The sequence below is a fragment of the Ovis aries genome, chromosome 7 (genome assembly GCF_016772045.2).
Source record: "Ovis aries strain OAR_USU_Benz2616 breed Rambouillet chromosome 7, ARS-UI_Ramb_v3.0, whole genome shotgun sequence".
NCBI classification, from domain to species: domain Eukaryota; kingdom Metazoa; phylum Chordata; class Mammalia; order Artiodactyla; family Bovidae; genus Ovis; species Ovis aries.
In genome coordinates, this window is record NC_056060.1 from 100,786,448 (window position 1) to 100,810,992 (window position 24,545).

The 24,545-nt window shown below is 43.3% G+C and overlaps 1 protein-coding gene and 1 long non-coding RNA gene across 8 annotated transcripts in view; one reads left to right on the forward strand and one right to left on the reverse strand.

The window, feature by feature from the left end:
* Nucleotides 1–24,545, forward strand: part of GOLM2 (golgi membrane protein 2) — an 82,820-nt gene that overhangs the window by 17,013 nt on the left and 41,262 nt on the right. For all 6 annotated transcript variants that reach the window (XR_006060489.2, XR_006060490.2, XM_027972139.2 and 3 more), the window contains exons 2-4: nucleotides 14,662–14,716; nucleotides 19,874–19,976; nucleotides 21,443–21,533. Coding sequence is in view for 4 of the 6 variants with exons in the window: in XM_027972139.2 (XP_027827940.1) it covers nucleotides 14,662–14,716; nucleotides 19,874–19,976; nucleotides 21,443–21,533 (249 nt within the window). In the remaining 2 variants the exon portion in view is untranslated. The remainder of the gene's footprint in view (nucleotides 1–14,661; nucleotides 14,717–19,873; nucleotides 19,977–21,442; nucleotides 21,534–24,545) is intronic.
* Nucleotides 17,659–24,545, reverse strand: part of LOC114115667 (uncharacterized) — a 56,338-nt gene continuing 49,451 nt past the window's right edge. Inside the window, exons 8-9 of one of the 2 annotated variants that reach the window (XR_009601319.1) lie at nucleotides 21,878–24,037; nucleotides 17,659–20,108 (exon numbers count right to left, since the gene is read on the reverse strand). This is a non-coding gene — a long non-coding RNA (uncharacterized LOC114115667). Of the gene's footprint in view, nucleotides 20,109–20,143; nucleotides 24,038–24,545 lie in introns of those variants that run through there. The other variant, XR_009601320.1, reaches the window with a different exon arrangement.

Below are 24,545 nucleotides of genomic sequence, written 5' to 3' on the forward strand. Positions count from 1 at the left end.
CGACACGTGGGTTCAGTCCCTGGGCTGGGAAGGTCCCCTGGAGAAGGGAACAGCTCCCAACACTCTTGCCTGGGAAATCCCGTGGACAGAGCCCTGGCAGGCCGCAGTCCTTGGGGCTGCGAAGAGTTGGACGCGACTGGCGACTCTCAGCGTCAGCTGCATGCTGTGCAGCAGATCCCAGAGCGTGCTCATCTCATAGACCTGAGACGCTGAGCCTGCTCCACAACGTTCTCCGTTTCCCTTCTTCCCAGCCTGTAGCTGAAAATGAGCTTTTTTTAATATGAGAAGAAACTTTAATCTAAAACCTCTTGTAGTGGCATAAAATTAAATCACATTTAATTGCACATAGAAAAAATTCCCTTCATTAATAGAACAAAATTCTATTAAATTGAAACCTTAGAAAATTGAGGATGTACTCACTCTAGGTGCTAAGAACTGAAGTGAGCTTTCTAATACAGTTATTTCTGGAAAAATCCACGCCAGAGGACCAAGGACTAAGTGTGATCAGTTTTTTTTACTTGAAAATAATGAGTGTAACTGAGATAACTTTCATAGAGAATGAGCTAAAGCCCGATTGGCCTCCTGCTAAGTAGAAGGATCACTGTTGAAAGTAAATTCCTGTGGCAGCCTGTGCTGCAGACAGCCTAGATATAGTCCCCTTAAATCCTTTCTTATCAGGGTTTTGCCTCTGCCATCACACCAGTGTCCTTTTCAAGGTACCAATGATTTCAGTGTTGTTTACTCCACTTGTTAATTCATAGTCATCACCTTCAGTTCAGTTCAGTCGCTCAGTCGTGTCCAACTCTTTGTGGCGCCATGAATCGCAGCACGCCAGGCCTCCCTGTCCATCACCATCTCCTGGAGTTCACTCAGACTCACGTCCATCGAGTCCATGATGCCATCCAGCCATCTATCCTCGGTTGTCCCCTTCTCCTCCTGCCTCCAGTCCCTCCCAGCCTCAGAGTATTTCCAATGAGTTAACTCTTCCCATGAGGTGGCCACAGTACGGGAGTTTGAGCTTTAGCATCATTCCCTCCAAAGAACACCCACGGCTGATCTCTTTCAGAATGGACGGGTTGGATCTCCTTGCAGTCCAAGGGACTCTCAAGAGTCTTCTCCAACACCACTGTTCAAAAGCATCAATTCTTTGGCGCTGAGCCTTCTTCACAGCCCAACTCTCACATCCATACACGACCACAGGAAAAACCATAGCCTTAACTAGACGGACCTTAGTTGGCAAAGTAATATCTCTGCTTTTGAATATGCTATCTAGGTTGGTCATAACTTTTCTTCCAAGGAGTAAGCGTCTTTTAATTTCATGGCTGCAGTCACCATCTGGAGCCCCCCAAAATAAACTCTGACACTGTCTCCACTGTTTCGCCATCTATTTTCTATGAAGTGATGGGACCGGATGCCATGATCTTCATTTTCTGAATGTTGAGCTTTAAGCCAACTTTTTCACTCTCCTCTTTCACTTTCATCAAGAGGCTTTTTAGTTCTTCTTCACTTTCTGCCATAAGAGTGGTGTCATCTGCATATCTGAGGTGACTGATATTTCTCCCGGCAATCTTGATTCCAGCTTGTGTTTCTTCCAGTCCAGCGTTTCTCATAATGTACTCTGCACAGAAGTTAAATAAGCGGGGTGACAATATACAGCCTTGATGTACTCCTTTTCCTACTTGGAACCAGTCTGTTGTTCCATGTCCAGTTCTAACTGCTGCTTCCTGATCTGCATACAGATTTCTCAAGAGGCAGGTTAGGTGGTCTGGTATTCCCATCTCTTTCCGAATTTTCCACAGTTTATTGTGATCCACACAGTCAAAGGCTTTGGCATAGTCAAGAAAAGCAGAAATAGATGTTTTCCTGGAACTCTCTTGCTTTTTCCATGATCCAGCAGATGTTGGCAATTTGATCTCTGGTTCCTCTGCCTTTTCTAAAACCAGCTTGAACATCTCGAAGTTCATGGTTCACGTATTGCTGAAGCCTGGCTTGGAGAATTTTGAGCATTACTTTACTAGCGTGTGAGATGAGTGCAACTGTGCGGTAGTTTGAGCATTCTTTGGCATTGCCTTTCTTTGGGATTAGAATGAAAACTGACCTTTTCCAGTCCTGTGGCCACTGCTGAGTTTTCCAAATTTGCTGGCATATTGAGTGCAGCACTTTCACAGCATCACCTTTCAGGATTTGAAAGAGCTCAACTGGAATTCTATCACCTCCACTAGCTTTGTTCGTAGTGATGCTTTCTAAGGCCCACTTGACTTCACATTCCAGGGTATCTGGCTTTAGATGAGTGATCACACCATCGTGATTATCTGGGTCGTGAAGATCTTTTTTGTACGGTTCTTCTGTGTGTTCTTTCCACCTCTTCTTAATATCTTCTGCTTCTGTTAGGTCCATACCATTTCTGTCCTTTATTGAGCCCATCTTTGCATGAAATGTTCCCTTGGTATCTCTCATTTTCTTGAAGAGATCTCTAGTCTTTCCCATTCTGTTGTTTTCCTCTATTTCTTTGCATTGATCACTAAAGAAGGCTTTCTTATCTCTTCTTGCTCTTCTTTGGAACTCTGCATTCAGATGCTTATATCTTTCCTTTTCTCCTTTGCTTTTTGCCTCTCTTCTTTTCACAGCTACTTGTAAGCCCTCCCCAGACAGCCATTTTGCTTTTTTGTATTTCTTTTCCATGGGGATGGTCTTGATCCCTGTCTCCTGTACAATGTCACAAACCTCCATCCATAGTTCATCAGGCACTCTGTCTATCAGATCTAGTCCCTTAAATCTATTTCTCACTTCCACTGTAGAATCATAAGGGATTTGATTGAGGTCATACCTGAATGGTCTAGTGGTTTTCCCTATTTTCTTCAATTTGAGTCTGAATTTGGTAATAAGGAGTTCATGATCTGAGCCACAGTCAGCTCCTGGTCTTGTTTTTGTTGGCTGTATAGAGCTTCTCCATCTTTGGCTGCAAAGAATATAATCAGTCTGATTTCGGTGTTGACCATCTGGTGATGTCCATGTGTAGAGTCTTCTCTTGTGTTGTTGGAAGAGGGTGTTTGCTATGACCAGTGCATTTGCTTGGCAAAACTCTATTAGTCTTTGCCCTGCTTCATTCCGCATTCCAAGGCCAAATTTTCCTGTTACTCCAGGTGTTTCTTGACTTCTACTTTTGCATTCCAGTCCCCTATAATGAAAATGACATCTTTTTTGGGTGTTAGTTCTAAAAGGTCTTGTAGGTCTTCATAGAACCGTTCAGCTTCAGCTTCTTCAGCGTTACTGGTTGGGGCATAGACTTGGATTACTGTGATATTGAACGGTTTGCCTTGGGAACGAACAGAGATCATTCTGTCGTTTTGAGACATCACCTTACTTACGTATAAACAGCATTTGATAAGTTGGCCACTCCCTCCTCCTCTTCCTTGAATTAGGCTTTTAGGAAATCAAGCTTTTCTTCTGCATTTTATCGATTCCTTCTCTTTTTTTTTTTTTTTTTTTTCCTTTTTCTCCTCAAGGGAAATGCCCCAAGACTTAGTCCTGGGACACCTTCCTTATCTATAGTCAGTCTCTTGGAGAGCTCCTGCTGACTCTTACTTAAATACTACCTATATACTATCTATTCAAAGAAGGCTGAGCGCCGAAGAATTGAGGCTTTTGAACTGTGGTGCTGGAGAAGACTCTTGAGAGTCCCTTGAACTGCGAGGAGATCCAACCAGTCCATCCTAAAGGAAATCAGTCCTGAATATTCATTGGAAGGACTAATGCTGAAGCTGCAGTAGTTTGGCCCCCTGCTACAATGAGCTGATTGATTGGAAGAGACCCTGATGCTGGGAACGATTGCAGGCAGGAAAAGAAGGGGGTGACAGAGAATGAGATGGTTGAATGACATCAGCAAATGAGTCGTGAGTTTGAGCAAACTCCAGGAGCTCGTGAGGGACAGGGAAGCCTGGCGTGCTGCAGTCCGTGGGTTGCAAGCTGTTGAACACTACTTAGCAACTAAACGACCGCAAACTGTTCTCCTGGATTCTAGGCTTGATATCTCTAGATATTCCTTGATATCATCTTGAACTCCCTACTCGTTTTCTCTTGAATGGCAACTGGGGTTTTGGACTTAACCTGTCCAAAGCCAAACCCCTGGTATTTCCCCAATCCTAGAACGTCTACTCACAGCTATTCCTGAAGAAGTTAGTGGTGACTCCTTCCTTTATCAGGCCAGAAACTTTGGAGTTGTTCTTGACTCCTTCTTTCTCACCCCTACTTCCAGCTTATCAGCAAATTCCGTTCGCTTAGCTTCACAATCCATATATCCAGAACCCAGACAGTTCTCCTGACCCCCATTACTACTATCTGCTGATATAAACGGACATAGGAAAGAGGAATCGAGTCGTTATAGATGGTTAGAACTAACTTGACCATGTCAAAGAGACCATTTCTGATAGCTGGATAGAGAAAGTGGTGCCCACTTTGTGGAAGGCGTTGAATCTTCAGTATCAGAATCTTATATTCTACACACTAGGAATAATAGTATTCTATTGTTGGATCTTGACTAGTGGAAAGACTTAATGGAAAATAAAGTTTTTCCAAAGATGTTTCTCGCTACTGTTAGGAAATAAAATTGGGAAGAGGCAAATGATAGATTAGATATCTTCATTTATGTATGCGGTAATAATGTTGAGCTTATGTTCTAGGACAGCTGTGTGAAAACGGTCCCTGCAGGTGGTTGGCGTGAGCCCAGAAGGAGCTAAGCGTCAGATCTGAGAGACAGTACAGGAGAGCTGGCAGGACTTGCTGATGATTTTCATTTGTTCGATTTATTATGTTTGGCCACACAGCTTATGGGGTCTTAGTTCCCCGAGCAGGGACCGAACATGGGTCCGTGGCAGTGAAAGCACTGGATCTTAACCAGGGGACCATCAGGGAACCCGTGCCCTTGGTGCCAGCTTGTGTCATATAGGTGCAGGCGCTGATGGACTGGTGAGCAGGATGAGAAGAGATAAGAGGCAGGAGAGCCAGAGGACGAAGAAGCCCCTGAAAGGAATGGGAAAGTTGAGGAAGGGTGCTAGCTAGTGGAGAAACCTCTCTTTTTTTTTACATTCAAGTTTCAGGGATTAGTGAAATGTGCAAATGGAAATGCCTGATGGGCTTGACGTTAAGAAGGAGACTTTAGCGCTCATGCTTTCCGGTGTGGGCTGCCTTGCTTCCCTTCCGGATCGGCCTTGCATTCCTTGCCCACCTCTCATCCTCTCCTTCCCTCTCTTAGTCCTTCACCTGCACCCTGGGGTGCTCAGTCGTGTCCAACCGTGGATGGCAGCTGCCAGGCTCCTCTGTCCATGGGATTCTCTAGAAAGAACACTGGAGTGGGTTGCCATGCCCTCCTCCAGGGGATCTTCCCGACCAGGGATGGACTAGCGTCCATTATGCCTCCTGCTTTCACAGGCGGGTTCTTTACCGCTGGCGCTCCCTGGGAAGCCCTTGGCACCCTCTGATGTGGCTTAAAATTGATATTCAGCGTGCCCTTTGTGTGTCGATTGGAGGCATTGCCCAGTGTCAAGCAGCCCGCCATCTGAAACGTGGTAGCTTTGGTAAAATGGGTGGTGAATTGTGCTGCCTGTGATTACTTATGCCTGGAAGCGATTCCTGTCGTTTGCTCACGCTTCATTATGCTTGCAGGCTCAGTTGTGCCCGGCTCTGTGCGACCCCATGGACTGCAGCCCGCCAGGCCCCTCTGTCCGGGGCCTTCTCCAGTCAAGAATGCTGGAGTGGGTTGACGTCCACTTTTTCGGAGGATCTTCCCAACCCAGGGATCAAACCTGGATCTCTGCCTTGTGGCAGGTTCTTTACTGTCTGGGCCTCCAGGAACGCCCTCGTTGTCCCCCTCTTAACCCAGTTTCGAAAGAATCGGGAGCAGCAGTCCTACAGAGCACCTGGGGTGAGAGTTAGAAACCTTGCCCTTCACTACGAAGCGCCCCAGCAGCAGCAGCAGCAGTGAGCACAGACAGCCGGACCATTATTTCATTCTAGCATGAACCTGGCCTGAGATATCAAATCCTCGAAAGTTTATAAACTTCAAACGTGTGTATTCTTGGGAGAATATATTAAAAAAAAAAAGATTAGAACTGCCAAACAAACGATCCTTATTTTTCGGTTTCACCTGGAGTGCTGATCCTTTTTTCTTCCTTTCCAGGATGCTTGTTTACTCTTTCCTTGCCCCTCTACGCAGCTGAGAGTCCATGGTCTACAGTTTTAGTGTCTTGCCATTTTTCTTTCACATGTCTATTTCAAGCGCAGCTGGAGAAATTCTTACAACCAGACTGTTACTTATAGAAATTTATGATCAGCTACCTCAGGTGGGTTTTCAGCAGCACCTTACAAATTATGTATCTCTAGTCAACACACTCATTCCAACAGCTTTCAAACTTCTGCCCTCCTCAGACCCTGAGTCTCTTTAAATTCCTCTTCTCCTTGACCTCAACAGATAATTTTGTTTCCTGCTTGACCAAGAATTGAACAGGAGCTACCACACTAACAAATCTGCAGGCATACCTACATCTCCACCCATATGTCTTTCCTCCTGTTAGAATAAAAAAGGACCAGCCTCTCCACCTGCTCCATGGATCCAGTCTCCTTTACATTTGTCAAAGACCCTTTTCTATTACTGGTCCAGTCTCCCTGTTACGCTCAATCCCTTTATCTATTCTTGTTCCTCGGCACTTAGAATATACTTGAGTCTCTTCTCCCCTCCCCAGTCACGCTTCTTGAACAGAAAATCATCTCTGCTCACATCTGCACTTTTCTCCTCCTGTTCCTAATATCTCGGCGTCTTTGTCCAGTGCTGCGCTCTTGCCCTGCATGGCGCAGACGCTCCTGTTTTCCTCTTCTCGGCTCTTAGTCTCCTTTGCTGGCTTCTCTCCTATTAAGTATTAAAGTTCATAGTTTTATATTTGAGATCCTCTTCTCTTATTCTGTCCTTTTCTGAAGTAATCATGTCTGTGCAGAAAACTTCAGTTATGCTGATGACTCCAGAATGTTTCTTTATCCAGACCTGTCTCCTGTTTCTTGTATATTGCTAAATTTCTAGGCCTTCTACAGTGTCGTTCACCTATTAGGTATTCAGTTAATGCTTTCCTTAAGACTGCCTGACAGAACGAATGAATAAACAAACTTTAATGATTCTTTGTGACCAAAACCAAATCCTTCATATCCTCAGGCCTAGCACATAGTGAATGCTCAGTAAATGCTTTATAAATGACTTATCAAAAAAAGAATGAGTAAATAAAAACCTTTGTAATGATTCATTATAGCCAACCAAGACCAAAGACCTTGCTTATCTTATTCTCTTTAAAAATGTAACTGAGTATAGCTTAAACTAAAACTTGCTTCATGAGAGATTAATTCTTTAACAGATCAACTATCAATAAAAGTTGCAGGTGTGTTTGGAATGTTGACTGAATTATATGTGTGCAGTGTATGAGGAATAAGAAATCAAAAGGTTATAGATCCCTACTAACTATTGATCTGGTGTAGGTATGCTGGTCACGAGCACAGGCTTTGGTTTGGGACTACGAGGAAGAATACTCAGAATCTACTGTAGTTGTGCGATGCATCTGTGAAATGCAGAACCCACCTCAGAGGACTAACCGCAATAATACTTGTATTGTTGCATTTAGCTTGGCACAAGGCCTGGCACAGAATAAGTGTTTAGTACTTATTATTATTAATTTTCCATTTTGATCCAGTTCATATAGGTGCCAGTCAAAGACATACAGTAGATGAGTGCTGAATATGGTTATTTATCAGAATCACTTTAGCTTAAAAAAAAAAAAAAAGACTCTGGGGCCCATCCTCAGGCTGCTGAGTCAGACTGGAGGTGGGGAGGGGGGAGTGGAGTAGGGGAGGGGAGGCAAGGGTATGTATTTCTTAAAGCTCCCCAGGAGATTGTGAGCATCAGTCAGGTTTGGCAGTTATAATACTGAAGATAGAATTGTTTCTAGAAATCATCTGAGTATGAGATATAATCAGGAAAAATGGTTCCAGTGTGAAGGGAAAGGAGCCAGAAATGACATCTCTGAAAAGCCAGTTGTCTGTAGCCTTTGGGACCAGTGGTCGTATGGTTGAGCTGATTTGCCTGAGAACAGGTCATAATGAGAGTGAAGCAGGCACAGCTGAGCCATTTTCAAGGTCCCAGAATGAAAAGAAAAGCAGAGCAAGTGAGCTGTTAACAGCTGCCAGAATTAATTCAGAGTAGCCATGTGGGATGGGGAGGCATTAAGAGAGCTTCAGCAGGAGATGGTAGAAATATAAAGATTAAGTGTTAGGTATTAGAGGAAGAAAGATTAGAGGGAAATAGATGAAGTAGCTGGGGTGAGCAAGAAATGCTATAAGGAAATAGGAGAAGATAATTCTTACTGGGAAAAGAGATAAAGAACACATGCCTCAGAAGAAGAAGGGGAAAAAAGTCTTAGGAAGAATCGTAAACACATTTTGAGAGATTAACATGGAAAAGGCCAAAGGGAGCACGGATAAACGACCGATTTGTAAATGCACTCCAGATGCCAGACACACCAGTTCTATAGGAGGAGAGAGGTGCCGCGAAGCCTAGCCAAGGCAGTGAAGCTGATAACAAAGGGAAATAAACGAGGGCGGTCAGAAGTACTGAAGGATAATTAGAATTATACAAGTGGGGATAAAGTCCAACTCAGGGTAGGAAAGCGTATAGTACCGAGAAACGGAACACTGAAGCCTAAGGAGGCTTTCAGCGGACACTGCCGGTGTTCACCAGGGTCAGGCCGCGCGCCCGACAGGGGCAGGGGATGCCCCGCGGGACAGCTTCTGTTCTCGTGGATGCTCGTTTCTGATAACCTTGGGGGCAGAAAGACACAAAGTGGCGCTGGTTAGGGACAGGACTGCCTGTGATCTGAGGGAATGCTTTGGTCTTTAAAAGACGGAATGTGAGGCTTTCCCCAGCAGAGCCTGAAGCCGGCCCGGCACTCTGAGCACTGTGGGAGTCTGGAGGGGCGGCCAAGTCTGGGTTGGAGTCTCTCTGGCCATAGGTGTACGTTAGATGTTTGTGAATGCACGTGTGTGCGTGTGTCTGTCTGCACACACCTGCCTCTCATCCCCAAAGAAATTTAAAAGAGAAAATGAGTATTTGGTGTCTTTCTTTCATATTGTAAATAACGATGTTGTGGGAAAAATCTGAAAGTAACCAAAAAGAACCCAAGAAGCCAGACAGTGAAAATCCATTTATAAAATAAGGATTAAATAATACTTCTTAAGGTTTGTACACTGTTACTGGTCTAAAATATATTTAGAAAGAAAAGTCCTCCCACAGTACCGAAGGGATTGGTTCCAGAAGCCCCTGTGCAGAGATGGATGCTCAAGTTCTTTATATAAAATGGTGGGTGCACAGGACCATCTGTATTTTATGGCGTCACCAGGTCGACAGAATATATGGCAAAGTGAAATACCTTTTTTCCAATCATGCAGTGGTGAGAACTCAAATTAATTTCTCAACAGCTGAGAGGTTTTGATAGAGTCATTTCAAAGATAAACAAATTCCTGTTGGAACACCAGGAAATTAAAAATATGAGGAGAAATAATCAGCTTCCTGTTGAAGGTGAGGCGGTGGTGGAAGTATTAAAAGAGGGGAAGGCTCCCAGAGGGTTAAAAACCAAAGAAGTTAAAGGACTGAAGAGACCTATCTGTGCGCAGAAATGATTAGTGAAAAGCATAACAGTAAAGAAAACCAGATTGAAGACGCTGAAGGAAACATTAGAAATCAGAAACCAAGCGGGAGAAGGCTTTACGCAGACCCAGGATGGCAGAAACGCAAGGTTAGAGCTGAAATTAGGTCACTGCTTTGCATGCTCGGATTTTGCAAAAACAAAGGAGTGCGTAGTAGGTAAGAAACACATTCAGATTGCCTTAAAAAGGGTGAGACTGAAAGTTAGAAGAATTTTTTGTCAAACTGTTTTAGGAGCTACATAAGGATTTGGGGGATTGCGTTGTATATGTGGAGAGAAGAGGTATCAGATGCCCGTGGTAGTGCAGTGTCAAAAAGATGAACAGATAATTTAGTAGCAGACATCTAGACTCTGAAACTAAACAACATAATACAAGTACTGTAGAAGGGAGAGAGCTTCTGGGTCTAATGATCTACCAGAGGCCTCTGAGTGGACCTTCGGCAGCTCTGCTCAGAGGCATGTGGAAGGCGAGGTGAGCAGCGCTGTGGAGCTCGTGGTGACAGGAAGCGAGATCAGCTGGGAACTGGTGCCTGCTGCTAGTACTAAACGCTGAGTATAAGATTTTTGTGAGAATCCTGCCGCAAAGACCGAGAGGAACAGTAGAGAGCATGAGATGTGCCGTAGAGGGGGTCTGAGAAGCTAACTGGAAAATCTTTACCCGGCCAGAGAATGAGGTGGGAAATAAGTTCATTCTGTTTGAATTAAGAAAGGCTTTTATTTAGACAAGCTGTGGTTTTCTCTTTAATTGTTCCAGAGCAGCTTTTGAAATATGAGGACTGTATATATGAGCTGTTGGGATCAGCGTCTCCATCCTCAATTAAAAAGGTTGACGAGAAAGTTAAACTGATAAGAATAAAGTAGCACTGCTCATAATATCCTTTAGTACTTTCATAGTCTATAGAGTGAATTTCCTCTTCTCTATTAAAAAATTTTTAAGAGTTTTAGGATATGAAAGAGACAGTCCAGGAAGCTGAGGTCCCTCATAGGCTAGTATTCAAAAATAGCATCTCTCTAGCTGTTTCAAGAGTAGAATTTAAAAGAGAATACAGAGAAGCCAGAATAGCATCATAAAAATGAATAAAAGAACCAAAGTAATGAAAACTTGTTGTAAACAAAAGTGAGGGATAGCTGTGGTCTTTGGAGGGGTAAAGAATGCAAAAGGAAACTGCATCATGGAAATACAGTAATCCCCCGTATCCACAGGGAAGGTATCCCTAGAACTGCCCATGTATACCTGAAACCACAGGTAGCCTAAACCCTAGATTCAGTTAGGTTTTTACATTCGGACACGACTGAGCGACTTCACTGTACATACATACATACCTATGATAACGTTTAATTTCTAAATTAGGCCAGTAAGAAATTAGCAACAACGATAAAGAAATAGGACAGTTATAACAATATCCTGAAATCAGAGTTATATGAATGTGTTCTCTCCCTCCCAGAATGTCTCTCACCTGACTCACCTTGTGATGATGTGCGATGAGGAAATGACGCAGCGTTAGGTTAGGAGGAGCGCTTGCTCTCCTGATGATGGGTTAGGAGGAGCGCTTGCTCTCCTGGTGATGGGTTAGGAGGAGCGCTTGCTCTCCTGGTGATGGGTTAGGAGGAGCGCTTGCTCTGGGTGATCTCGGCTCGTCGAGCTGTGGTGCTGTGAGTCGGCTGTTAGCAGCAGGCGATGATGATGGTTAGGGATCCCAGGCGCAACAGACCGTGTCAGCCCAGGTTCCACCACGTTAGTCGTAACAGTACGTAGTTTAAAACTTAAGAATTGTTTCTTTCCTCAGTTTTCAGGCCACAGTTGACTGCTGGTAACTGGAACCGCAGAAAGCAAAATCACAGATTGGAGGGGGGCTACTGAAAAAGAAGTGGGAAGAAAATAGACAGAGGCTAATTAGAAGTTATTAGAGAGCAGCCCTTCGATCGCAGACCACACAGCTGTTGGTGTCAGCTTTTCCTGCTGCCTCTTGCAGCTTTTCATCAGTGAGCTCATTCCCGTGGTTTCAATTGCCATTTGTATGCTGCTGCTGCTAAGTCGCTTCAGTCGTGTCCGACTCTGTGCAACCCCAGAGACGGCAGCCCACCAGGCTCCCCCGTCCTTGGGATTCTCCAGGCAAGAACACTGGAGTGGGTTGCCATTTCCTTCTCCAATGCATGAAAGTGAAAAGTGAAAGTGAAGTTGCTCAGTCGTGTCTGACTCTTAGCGACCCCATGGGCTGCAGTCCACCAGGCTCCTCCATCCATGGGATTTTCCAGGCAAGAGTAGTGGAGTGGGGTGCCATTGCCTTCTCCTATTTGTATGCTGCTGCTGCTACTGCTAAGTCGCTTCAGTCGTGTCCGACTCTATGCGACCCCATGGATGGCAGCCCACCAGGCTCCCCCGTCCCTGGGATTCTCCAGGCAAGAACACTGGAGTGGGTTGCCATTTCCTTCCCCAGTGCATGAAAGTGAAAAGCGAAAGTGAATTGCTAGTAACTCTCAAATCATTTCAGTTCAGTCACTCAGCTATGTCCATCTCTGTGACTCCAAGGACTGCAGCATGCCAGGCCTCCCTGTCCATCACCAACTCCCGGAGTTCACTCAAACTCAGGTCCATCGAGTCGGTGATGCCATCCAGCCATCTCATCCTCTGTCGTCCCCTTCTCCTCCTGCCTTCAGTCTTTCCCAGCATCAGGGTCTTTTCAAATGAGTCAGCTCTTCGCATTAGATGGCCAAAGTATTGGAGCTTCAGCTTCAGCATCAGTCCTTCCAGTGAATATTCAGGACTGATTTCTTTTAGGATGGACTGGTTGGATCTCCTTGCAGTCCAAGGGACTCTCAAGAGTCTTCTCCAACACCACAGGTCAAAAGCATCAGTTCTTCGGTGCTCAGCCTTCTTCACAGTCCAACTCTCACATCCATACGTGACCACTGGAGAAACCATAGCCTTGACTAGACGGGCCTTTGCTGGCAGAGCGATGTCTCTGCTTTTGAATATGCGGTCCAGGCTGGTCGTGGCTCTTAGGTCCACTCCACGCTCACAGACCCAGCTCCCTATTAAGGACCTCCTCTTGGCTGTGTCACGAGTGCCTCAGCTTCACTGGGTTCAGACCTGAGGCAACGCCATCCCCCCACGGCTGCCTCCCACTGCAGGCCTGCTCTCCCCGTGTCTCCCTGAGGTGGAGCGCGGCAGTCGCACTCCCCTTAGTCCCCTCCCTCTACAAACCGAGACGCGACCCAAGGTTCCCTCTTCACTCCTCAGTCTAGTCAGTCAGCCAGACTATCCATTGTTCCCCTTTGGTCTCTCTCACATATATTTTTCTCTTGTCCTCATCCTGTCGGTTCGGACTAGGGGTTGGCGAACTTTTTCTGTAAAGGGCCAGTTGGTAAGTGCTTGGGCCTCCCAGGCGGCTCAGCAGTGAAGAGTCCGCCTGCAGCGCAGGGGCCGCAGAAGTGGGTCTGATCCCAGGGCTGGGAAGATCCCCGGGAACCCGGCATTCAGGCTGGGGACTTCCATGGGCTGTACAGTCCATGGGGTTGCAAAGAGTCGGATGTGACCGAGCGACTAAGCGTGGAATGTTATTCAGCAATAACGAGAAGTGAAAGATTGATGTGTGCTGAGTTGCTTCAGTTGTGTCTGACTCTGCAACCCCATAGACTGTAGCCCACCAGGCTTCTCTGTCCATGGGGTTTTCCATGGGGTTCTCCAGGCAAGAACACTGGAGCGGGCTGCCGTTTCCTCCTCCAGGGGTCTTCCCCGCCCAGGGATCGACCCCGTCTCCTCTGTCTCCTGCACTGGCAGGCGGGAAGCCCAGGCACATTCTGTGGATTGAAAAGAGCCTCAGAAGGTCACATACCACGTGATTATATTTATCAACATTCTTGAAGTGATAAAATCACAGAGATGGGGAACAAACTGGTGGCTGCCTGGGATCAGGAATCGCGGGGAAGCAGCATGGGTCTGACTGTAAAGGCGTGAGGGAGATGTCTGTGATGGCAGCAGAGTTCTGTGTCTTGAGTCTGGTGGTGTTTCCACGAGTCCATACGTATGATAAGGCAGCGTAGAGCTGTACCTGCTGGGTCAGTGTCAGTTTCCTGGTTTGGAAGTTGTGATGTGCCCACTGGGGGAAATTGTGTGAAGGGTATATGGGACTTCTCTGTACTATCTTTGCAGTTTCCTATGACCCTAAAATTATTTCAAGATGAAAAATTAAAAATTGTTTTCTTCAGAGATTTAAGTGGTATGTAGCATAATCATTTGCCACTCATGGTACTGCGTTTGATCAACGTAAATCAATCTGTGCCTTTCAAAATAATGTCACTGTTAAGATTGACAGAGAACTGTTTGTAGTGATACTGTAGTTGGACTTACAGTTAGCTGAAACCTGTTTAAACAAGAACTGAGACACTGTAGTTCATTGCTTGATATCCTATCTGGGACATGCCTTGTCTTAATTCTTGAATTAAGTGGTAAGGCTTAGTCTGAGCCTTGTCTGGGTGTGCTTTCAGTTCCTGGCCCTCCTATGTGCTGGCTTCTAGAGGACAGCGACTGCAGCAGAGAGTCCTGTATAATCTCTGTCCTCTTGGGGGAGCTTGATGAACAATAAGTACTTCCGACTTGGCATTAATTCTCTTCTTAATATAGAGTTGAAAAGCTTCTGGTAAGATTTTGGAAAAAAATCTGATTTTTTTTTTCAAAAAGCAATATTCACCTCAAACTTTCAAACAGTGTTGTACTATATATTAAGTTAAATGAATATTCTTATGCAAATTTAAAATGAATATTACAAAATCAGAACTTACAATTCTCTTTGGAAAATGTGGCATACGTAACTTAAATATTTTTCTTTTGTACTTATTATCAAGCTCAAAGTGAATATGAGGGGGAAAAGGTAAATATGAGCAAAACTACATATTCTTTAGTAAAATTAAGACAATTTTTTTTCAGGTTAAACTGCAGAACAACATATCATATCAGATGGCAGACATACATCATTTAAAGGGTAAGAAACTTACTTACAAATTACAGTTCACTAAATGTTTAAAATCCTGAAGAATTAAGAAATCCTCAAGTCAGACAGCTAAATGAAATAGAGTTTTGAACAAAGCTCCTCCGATGGCAAAACATGTTTCCTTTTGTCTTAAGAGATAATAAAAAAATTTTAATGTTGTTTTATATATAACAAGTACAAGTTAAAATTTGAGGTCTGCAGTTTATTCTTGTGCTGTGGACAGATTTCATACAATGAAATGTTAAAAGAATCTTTAAAGAAAATTGCGGTGTCGCTTCGGAGACTGTCAGCTTGCTAGGGAAAGGGTTAGGAGCGTTCCCTCTGTGCTGTGTCCAGCCTGCTGAAATAGTCCACTCGGTTCTGGGAGTGCTTTGGGCAGGTCCCCAAGCTCAGTAGTTTAGATTCCCTGGGAACAAGGAAGCCTGGAACGGAAATCAGGGAGCCTGGAGGGGGACTGGACAGATGAGCAGTGTGTCTGCTTCATTCTGATGAAGTGGCTGTTGCCCTCCAGTCGCTAAGCCAAGTGTGGCTCCTTAGGACCCGATGGGCTGCAGCACGCCAGGCTCCTCTGCCCTCCACCGCCTCCCGGAGCTTTGCTCAAGCCATGTCGGTTGAGTTGGTGATGCTGTCTAACCATCTGCCGCCCTCTTCTCCTTTTGCCTTCAGTCTTTCCCAGCATCAGGGTCTTTTCCCACTGAGTCCGCTCTTCACATCAGGTGGCCGAAGTATTGGAGCTTCAGCGTCAGTCCTTCCAGTGAATATTTGGGGTTGGTGCGGTGATAGGAGATGTCTAAAGCTTTTATGAAAAATAATAGAGAGAACAAGCTCTATACACTGCTCGCGTTACTTCATGCTATCCCTGGCCTTTGGAACTTGGGGTCCAAGGACTATCCCTCTTTTCCCTCACACCCTCTGATTACAACACTGCGTATTTTAAAACTTTGCATGCAGTTTCTCTGAATTTATCTATGTGGGTAGTACTTGCTCTCTGATTTCATAAATTTTTCTTTATAACCGTTTTGAACCTCTGTAGGATTAGGTAATGTGTTGTTAACACTCCCTTGAGGAAGCCAGCCTGCGCTGGCTAATTCATGCAAGCTTTGGCCCTCACCAGGCAGAACCGCTAGGGGCAGCCTCGGCGGCTCACAGCCCAGACGCGGGGCCGCTCCCGGCGCGCGGTCTCGGATCTGAGCCGCTTTGCTCTTCTGTTTGGAGCTCGCCTTCCTGGCGGCCACGGCTGTCTCTGTGGCATCTGTGCCGCGCTCGCCCGTTTGGCTCAGGATGTGCAGGATGGCGCAGAAGGCGGCGCCCCGCCAGTGCTGCTGGCAGCTCGCACTTTGTGCAAATGATTCTGCTTGTCGTCAGAGCGATTTCTCACTAAACAGTGGTGGGCTAGGGCTTTCCTTGTGTATGCTGGAGAAAATGACAGCCCGTGTTACTGAGTAAAAATCTTTACCGCACTGTGTGTGTCCAGAGTTGAAGTAGGTCTTGAGATGTTCTGATTTTTAGGTGATAGACTTCAGCGAAGAAAAAGGATTTGATTTGAGCTCGTAACTGTGCAACTTTTGAACTCGTGAGATTGAGTTTCACTCATGTGACTTTTGCACCTTAGGAACTATTTCTACTGAAACTAACTTCTTGACAAGTTGACAGTATAATCCATATTTGCCTGTTTTCATTGACATTAATGTCAGATATATTGGAGTTAATACACATCAGATTCTTTTAAAAAAAACCCTTATGATAATTAATATTTTCTTGGAAATAAAAAGATTGGAGTTGTTTTTAGTGCATGAGAAAGTAAATTAACATCCTAGTATACGTTGATTTATTTAGAATAACTTACCCTTTTTTATGCCTATCACTGAAAGAAAATTTGAAATAAAAATGTTTGAAAAGTAAGGTTTTTTTTTTTTCTTGGCTTTAAAAGCTCATCCTAGGCAACCCCTTTCTCAACCATATCCCTAATCTTTTGAAGTTAAGTTGAGGGGTTACGGCCATGCCCTCTATAGCATGCGCTGCTGTTGCTGTTACTGCTCGTCTGGACAGTCGGCCTTGGGCCTGACGCTCTTTAAGTTAAGCGGAGCATTCTGCTGTGCTGACCTTGAGCAGCCTACGAGACAGAGTATCTTTGAGTTCAAAATAAACACATGGCAATCAGCTGGAAGTAAAACTGTGACACAGAAAACTTTTGTCTTTACTTTTGCTTTTAGGTCTGTTTATACCCCACCCCACCCCCGCTCTTTCTTGGCCTTGCCATGTGGCTTGTGGGGTATCAGTTTCCTGACCAGGGACTGAACTGGGCCACAGCAGTGAGACTGTAGAACCCTAACCACTAGACCCCCAGGCAGCTCTGCTGTTACCCCTTTCAAGTCTTTATTTTAAACTGTTCAAAGCACCAGTCAGCTCCATGCTTTATATTCCTTTCCCTGTGTTCAGACGGGTTCAGTTCAGTTCAGTCCAGTCGCTCAGTCGTGTCCGACTCTTTGCAACCCCATGAACTGCAGCACACCAGGCCTCCCCGTCCATCACCAGCTCCTAGAGTCCACCCAAACCCATGTCCATTGAGTCGGTGATGCCATCCAACCATCTCATCCTGTCGTCCCCTTCTCCTCTTGCCCTCAATGTTTCCCAGCCTCAGGGTCTTTTCAAATGAGTCAGCTCTCTGCATCAGGTGGCCAAAGTATTGGAGTTTCAGCTTCAACATCAGTCCTACCAATGAACACCCAGGACTGATGCCCTTTAGGATGGACTGGTTGGATCTCCTTGCAGTCCAAGGGACTCTCAAGAGTCTTCTCCAACACCACAGTTTAAAAGCATCAGTTCTTTGGCGCTCAGCTTTCTTTATGGTCCAGCTCTCACATCTGTACATGACCACTGGAAAAACCATACCCTTAGAACCTGGTACTTTACATGCACTGAAATTAATACTGTTTTTTTTTTTTTTTTGGTCAATTGAATTTTAAGCCTTTTATCTCCATTTAAAAATGGAAGACTTTATTTCCTGATAAAGATATTTCAAATACTGTTAGTGAGAAGCATTTTGGGGAAGCAGAGAAGCAATTTCAAATCTAGAAATCATACATGCTTCACGTTCATTCTGAAGGTAAACTTAGCTGTTTAGTGAGTTTACTGTATAGGAAAAAGAAGCCTGAAGGGGTCTTGTAGATCAGCAGTTGAGATCCATTACCCTTCTGGTTTGACTTTTTTTAAAAAATTAAAGTAACTTTTCCGTTCTGGAATCTTTGCTTGTTAACTCTGTCTATAAGCTACAAAACTTTTTGTCACTGCCTTCTGCCAGGATCTCATTGTTCTTTAGAATCAACATCCATAGCTGAGGGTTCTGCTCCCTCTTGCTCTCTGCTTCTTAGTAGGTGGGACCAGGGAGCAGGTGACAAGCTGAGTATGTGTTTCATGGATACCTCTTTTGTTACTTTTATCTGAGGTAGGGGACATGACTGGAAACTGCAGAGATCAACCATGTTTGCATATTGTAGAGTTAATAGAGCAGGTGGAGAAATTTAAAATGTGACTTGGGCTAAACTCACAGAGACAGGGAGTAGAATGGTGGTTCCAGGGTTTGGGAGATGTGTGGGGAACATGAGGTGTTGGCTGAAGGGTACAAACTGTTAGTTACAAGATGAGTAAGGTTTGGTGATCTATGATGATTACAGTTAACAATATTGTGTTATAACAACACTGCATCGTATAGTTGGAAGTTGCTGAAACAGTGGGTCCCAAATGTTCTCACCACTCACAAAAAGTGGTAGTTATGTGAGGTGGTGGAGGTGCTGGCTGGTGTGATGGGGCAGTCATTTTATCGCATGTTGGTGAATCAAACCAGCACATATGCCGTGAACTCACCTGGTGTTACACCCTAATTAAAGTTTTAAAATAATAAAAAATGTGGCTTGAATAGGCAAGCATAATTATCAACTACAAGCATTTTATGTGAATCATTTACATTTCATATTTGATTATTAATCCTGTACAATAGCTATTACATGCGTATTGTTAAACTTTATATACCTCATCAAGCATTCATGTGACCTGAACATTTTTATTTGTTATTGTTACTGTAGTTATGATTCCACAATAAAAGTTGTAGAGAAAAAAAATGCGCTCAGAATCCCACCACTAAGCTTAATCACTGATAGCATTTTGATGTAATTTTATTCTTATTTTTTTACATGGATATATTTCTATTAAAAGTTTATGTTTATATCTGCTTTTTAAAAACTTACAAGGATTTCTGGGCGCCTTTAAAGTAATAAGACTAATTTGTTAAGCCTTCTGTGGAAAGCAGATGTTATAATATTGGCATATTATAGTTAGAAATTATATTTTAGTCTTAATAAGTAGATGTTGCTTATATAGAATAGACCTCTGTTCCCATTTATGAAAATCAAGACTTTCTTAATTACTGCTTTTGCTTAACTGATAAGGCTGTTGGCAGATTTTCTCTTCCTTGGCTGGATTTTTTTTTTGTAGGATTCGATGGAGCAACTCTAGAAAACGTGAGGACAGTGATTATAGATTAAATGTTCACAAACGAGCATCTGGCTCAGCTTTTAATTTACCATCCAGTTTGAAATGTCATATTATTCATTACAACTAAAACATTTAGCTCTGGTCCAGAGATTATAAGCTTTGTAAATGGAATTTTGGTGTATGTGGATATAATTCAGTAGCAGAACTGGAAGTCAGATCTAAAGAGATAGGTACCTAAGTTGGGAATCAAATGTGATTTTAAAATGAATTCTGCATCCATAGCCAACACATCTAAAAAATGTGATTCCCCTACTTTCCAGAGCAGTTAGGGTTAGAGAGAGGCAGCTCTTCATGGTTTGCTTCCACAGCTTAGCATATGGTCTGTATAATGTGTAAAGATGTAAAATTTTTAAATATTTCTGATGGATGTGAAAGCCACTGAGGCTGTCTTGTTTTAAAAATAAATTTCATTGTCTATACATGGGTACGAAAGGCACTTAAATATGGTACTAGTTACGTAATTTAACTTCTCGAGAGGATGAGTGCGTAAATGGAGGCCTGCATGTGATTTTAGGAGCCCCGTCCCTTCCTAACAGGAAGTAGCAGAGCGAGGAGGCTTCACCCCTGTGCTTTGTTTTGTTTGCGTTCTGTGGATAGAGCAACTTGCTGAGCTTCGTCAGGAGTTTCTCCGACAGGAAGACCAACTGCAGGACTACAGGAAGAACAGTACTTACCTTGTGAGGAGGCTAGAGTATGAGAGGTGAGATTCTGCCTGCAGTGAGTACCTGTGAATCTTGAATATTTGTCCAACATTCAGGCAGGTCATTTCTTCCTTTCTAGAGTCTGTTTTTCTTCTCTTCTTTCATTTTACTAAGTCTTTTAAATTCCTTTTCTAAAAAAACAATAATAAATTCCTTTTCTATTGTCTTGTATGTGTCTGTGAAATCTGTTTTCTTTTATTTTGATAGCTTGAAGAACATGAAAATATCTCATACAAGTCATGTTGAATCTACCCTTATAGACATTGCAAGACATTGTAGACATTGTAAAACAGAAAATCATGTAAGAAATCGGTTTTACAGTAAAAGGTGTTTTTTAGGTCTGCATACCAAAAATTAGAAAGATTCACCGTATTTTAAACTGTTTATCCATTTCTGACATCTTACTCTTGCCGGCTGTCAGTATGCGTCTACTACATACGTGGTTTTAATCTAATGGTGTTCAGTAATTTTCCGTGTATCTTTAGGATTAAAGGTTGACATACTTAGAGGTAATAAATTAGTCCAGTATATTAGTATGCTAGAGCTTTTTCACTCTTTCCCAATTGCTGGACCACTGTAGGAGTTTTCCTTTTCTCACTGTTATGATTATCAACTGGAAAAATCTTTGTGCAAAAAGGATTTTTTTTTCTTCTTATGTTATTTCACTGATTATATTCTAATACAGAACTTCTGAGATAGAATGTTTTATTGGTCTTATCACATCTATGAAAGATTGCTTTGTAAAATGACTATACTAATTTATACTGTAAATGTTTCCCTGTAGCCCCACCAACATTGACTTTTATAATTCTAACTTAATTTCACTAGTATAGGAATAAGGAAAGTACTATATATACATACAGGAAGCTTAATTTGCATTTTAAATGGTGGAAGGTAACATTTTTCTATGTATCTGTTGTTTCTTTTTACATGAATGATCTTTCTGTGTTCTTTGCCTGCTTGTCCAGTTGAAATTCATAGTTTTATCTGTTTGTGCCTTTACATTTTGTCTTGCTGGTTGCATTCTGTCTTTTTTATTAGTTTTTTCCGTTCTTGCTCTTTTTATGGTTTAGGCTTTTATTATTGTGTTTAAAGTATTGGGTTGGCCAAAAAGTTAGTTCGAGTTTTTCATAACATCTTACAGAAAAACCCAAACGAACTTTTTGGATAACTCAATACTATTTGATGACTCATCTGATGCAACTGCTTAAAATTTCTTTAAAAAAATTCATATTTCTAATTTGTTTTTTAATTAGCTTTATCAATATTTTCATCCTCTATTAAAGATTCAGGTATTTTAAGAATTTTGACTGTGAGCTGTCTTCACGTCTGCTCTCTGCCCTCTCCTATCCACTCTCCTGCTGACTGAATGCTTTATCCATACAGATGTATGTTTTCAACTTCTAAACATCTTTGAGAATCTACCCAAGATATTATAGTCTAAAAGAATGACTTTCTAATTTAGTTTTCAGTGTGGACAACAGATCAAGGAGTTAAGAGCTCAGCATGAAGAAAATATTAAAAAGTTAGCAGACCAGTTTTTGCAGGAACAGAAGGTAAATTTTAAAAATACTTAAAATGTGTTCTTGTTATAAATCTTGTAATTTAGAAGTTAAAATTTGTATTTTTGTCATAAAACATATTTTTAAGTATTTTAGCCTATGTAATTCTAAAAATGACTTCAGTGACTTTAGTACTGAGTAAATTAAACATCTGCAAAAATAAAACCTCAGCTCTTAAAACTAACTTTGAGCTAAATAACTTTTACCAGACTTTTAAAAGTAATTTTTACTGTTTATTTCTCAGTTTGTAAGTGGATAATCATGTTACTGAAAAATAAGTTACTTCGTATTTTATGCTTTTGAGAAATAGAAAAAAAAATTGAGAAACTTTTACTTACCAATCTTTGTTGTTTCTGATTCCTTTCTTGAAATACAGAAATGAAATGCTAGCCACTATTTTCATATTTTGGGGATGGCAAATTCTTTTGTTAAGTCATATAGTTCCAGTAGATAAATATTATGGAAGGCTTGCTAGAAACAGAAGGAATTTTAAATTTACAAGTCTTGACAACACTCGTCTTTCACGCCCTGCAGTGTAGTCTGCCCAGCTATCGTCTGCATAAAGGCTTGTGATGTAGAGTAAAGAGAGGCTGAAGAGTGAACAGTGTTTTCCTTGGTCTTTGGTGGTCTCACATCTAAAGGACTGGAAGCTCAGGAAACCAGGTTTCCATGCTCTATTTTTTCACCATTTTGCAACATGATATTGAGGGCATCTTTTTTTTAACCATAAAGTGAAACAGCTGCTGTCTGTCTGCAGCCTTCCTTGCAGAGACGTGGGGTAGGTTGCGGGGAGATGGCAGGCATGAGTGAGCTGCCTTAGTGGGGCTGAGGCCCGGGGGCAGCCAGTAGACACTGCTGGGACCCTGCGTGCGCAGAGGAGCATAGCAGTGGTTTGGCCGAGAGTTTGTTCGCTTTTCCTGTAAGATCTTAACAGGGAAACCTGAGCGAGGCCTCTGAGCCCCTGCAGAACTGGCGGCCCAGCTGGTAGAGCGCCGTCTACAGTGCGGGAGACCCGGGTTCGAGCCCTGGGTCGGGAAGATCCCCTGGAGAAGGAAATGGCAACCCACTCCAGTACTGTTGTCTGGAAAATCCCATGGACAGAGGAGCCTGGTACGCTACAGTCTATGAGGTCGCAAAGAGTTGGACACGACTGAGCAACTTCACTTCACTTCATAGAACACAAATGGAGAAGGCAATGGCACCCCACTCCAGTCCTCTTGCCTGGACAATCCCATGGATGGAGGAGCCTGGTGGGCTGCAGTCCATGGGGTCACTAAGAGTCAGACACGACTGAGCGACTTCACTTTCACTTTTCACTTTCATGCATTGGAGAAGGAAATGGCAACCCACTCCAGTGTTCTTGCCTGGAGAATCCCAGGGACGGGGGAGCCTGGTGGCTGCCATCGATGGGGTCGTACAGAGCCGGGCACGACTGAAGCGACTCAGCAGCAGCAGCAGCAGCAGCTTAGAACACAAAAGGACGAGGACCGGAGGCTTGCTGTTGGAACCTCGGTGTCACGAGCCCAGTGTATAAATAATGGGAGAAGTTCGTTCTCTGCTCCCAAGAAGCAGTATGTCAGCTTTTTCCTTTCTCCTGGCAAGTGTAGTTCTCTCTTTCTGCTCTTCTATTTTAGCCTATTTTTATATTGTTAATTAACTAATATCCTGTCCCGTTCTTTGCCCTTATCCTGCCCTGAATGGAACAAGGTGGAGAGAAATAGAGGTGCCTGACCTTAAGTTCTCTTAGGAGAACGTCTTTCTAGGGTGACGCACCAGCGCCTCACTCTGCTCCTCATCCTCAGCTTGCATTCTTCAGCTGCCATGACTTAATTCTGTGAAATCTGAGTTGTTTTTCACAGGTACAAATCCATTATAAGCTATAAGAAACAAGCATAAGGTGTGTTCAGGGATTTTTTTTCTTAACCAAGTACATGCCTGTCTTAGAAATTACTCTAAGGAAGGGGTCAGCAAACTAACTGCAACCTCCTGCCTTTTTTTTCCATACTGCCCATCAGCCAAAAAAAGTGGTTATTGCGTTTTAAAAATGGTTAAAAAATCAAAAGAATGTTTTATGACATGGGAAAGCTGTAAGAGACTCGAATCTCAGTGTCTAGAAACACAGTTTATTAGAACACAGCCACCCTCATTCGTGTACTGCTTTCCTCTATCACAAAGGAGGGTAAGTTGTTACAGACCAGTGGAGGCTTGGGTTCCCAGGTGGCTCAGTGGTGAAGAACCCTCCTGCCAGCACAGGACACCTGGAAGACACAGGCTCTGTCCCTGGGTTGGGAAGGTCCCCTGGAGAAGGAAATGGCAGTCCACTCCAGCCAGAGGAGCCTGCAGGGGACGGTCGCTGGGGTCGCAAAGAGTCGGGCACAACTGAGCGCAGAGGAGACTTGAGAAGGCCTGGTGCTGAGAGGTGGTGCAGCGAAGTGCGAGTGAGTGAATTGGTGCACGCAGCGTGGCGTCCCGGATCGGGTCCTGGAGCAGAAGAAGGCCTTAATGGAAAACGTAGTGGAGTCTAAGTGAAGGCTGGAGTTTAGTTAATGATGTACTAACGTTGTTTTCTTAGGTTTGCAAATGTATCATGCTAATGTGATGTTAACACTAAGGGAAATTGAGTGATTGGTAATTACTTTTCTATAAATTTGAATTATTTCAGAGTAAAAACTATATTTAAAAAGGAACTAGGTGGCCCCCTTACCAAATCAACAACATTGTGCTTAGAAAGCCATCCTGTTTTAGTAATTGTATTTATTATTGTCCATTCGCAGAAAACTGTTGCGTTAATAATGAATCAGAGGACAATATCTTTGCTAAGTGTCTTAAATGGAGAAGTATTTTGGACCCGTAGTTTGTTGACTTTTAAGTTTTGTTCGTTTGTTTTATCCACATTATAAAGCTGTGGAGTACGTACTATGGAAGTTGCCTTATAATGTGGCATTACAGCGAAAATGCACAGAGATGCAGGGCGGCTTAGGTTGTGTACCTCATGGATTTTCTCAC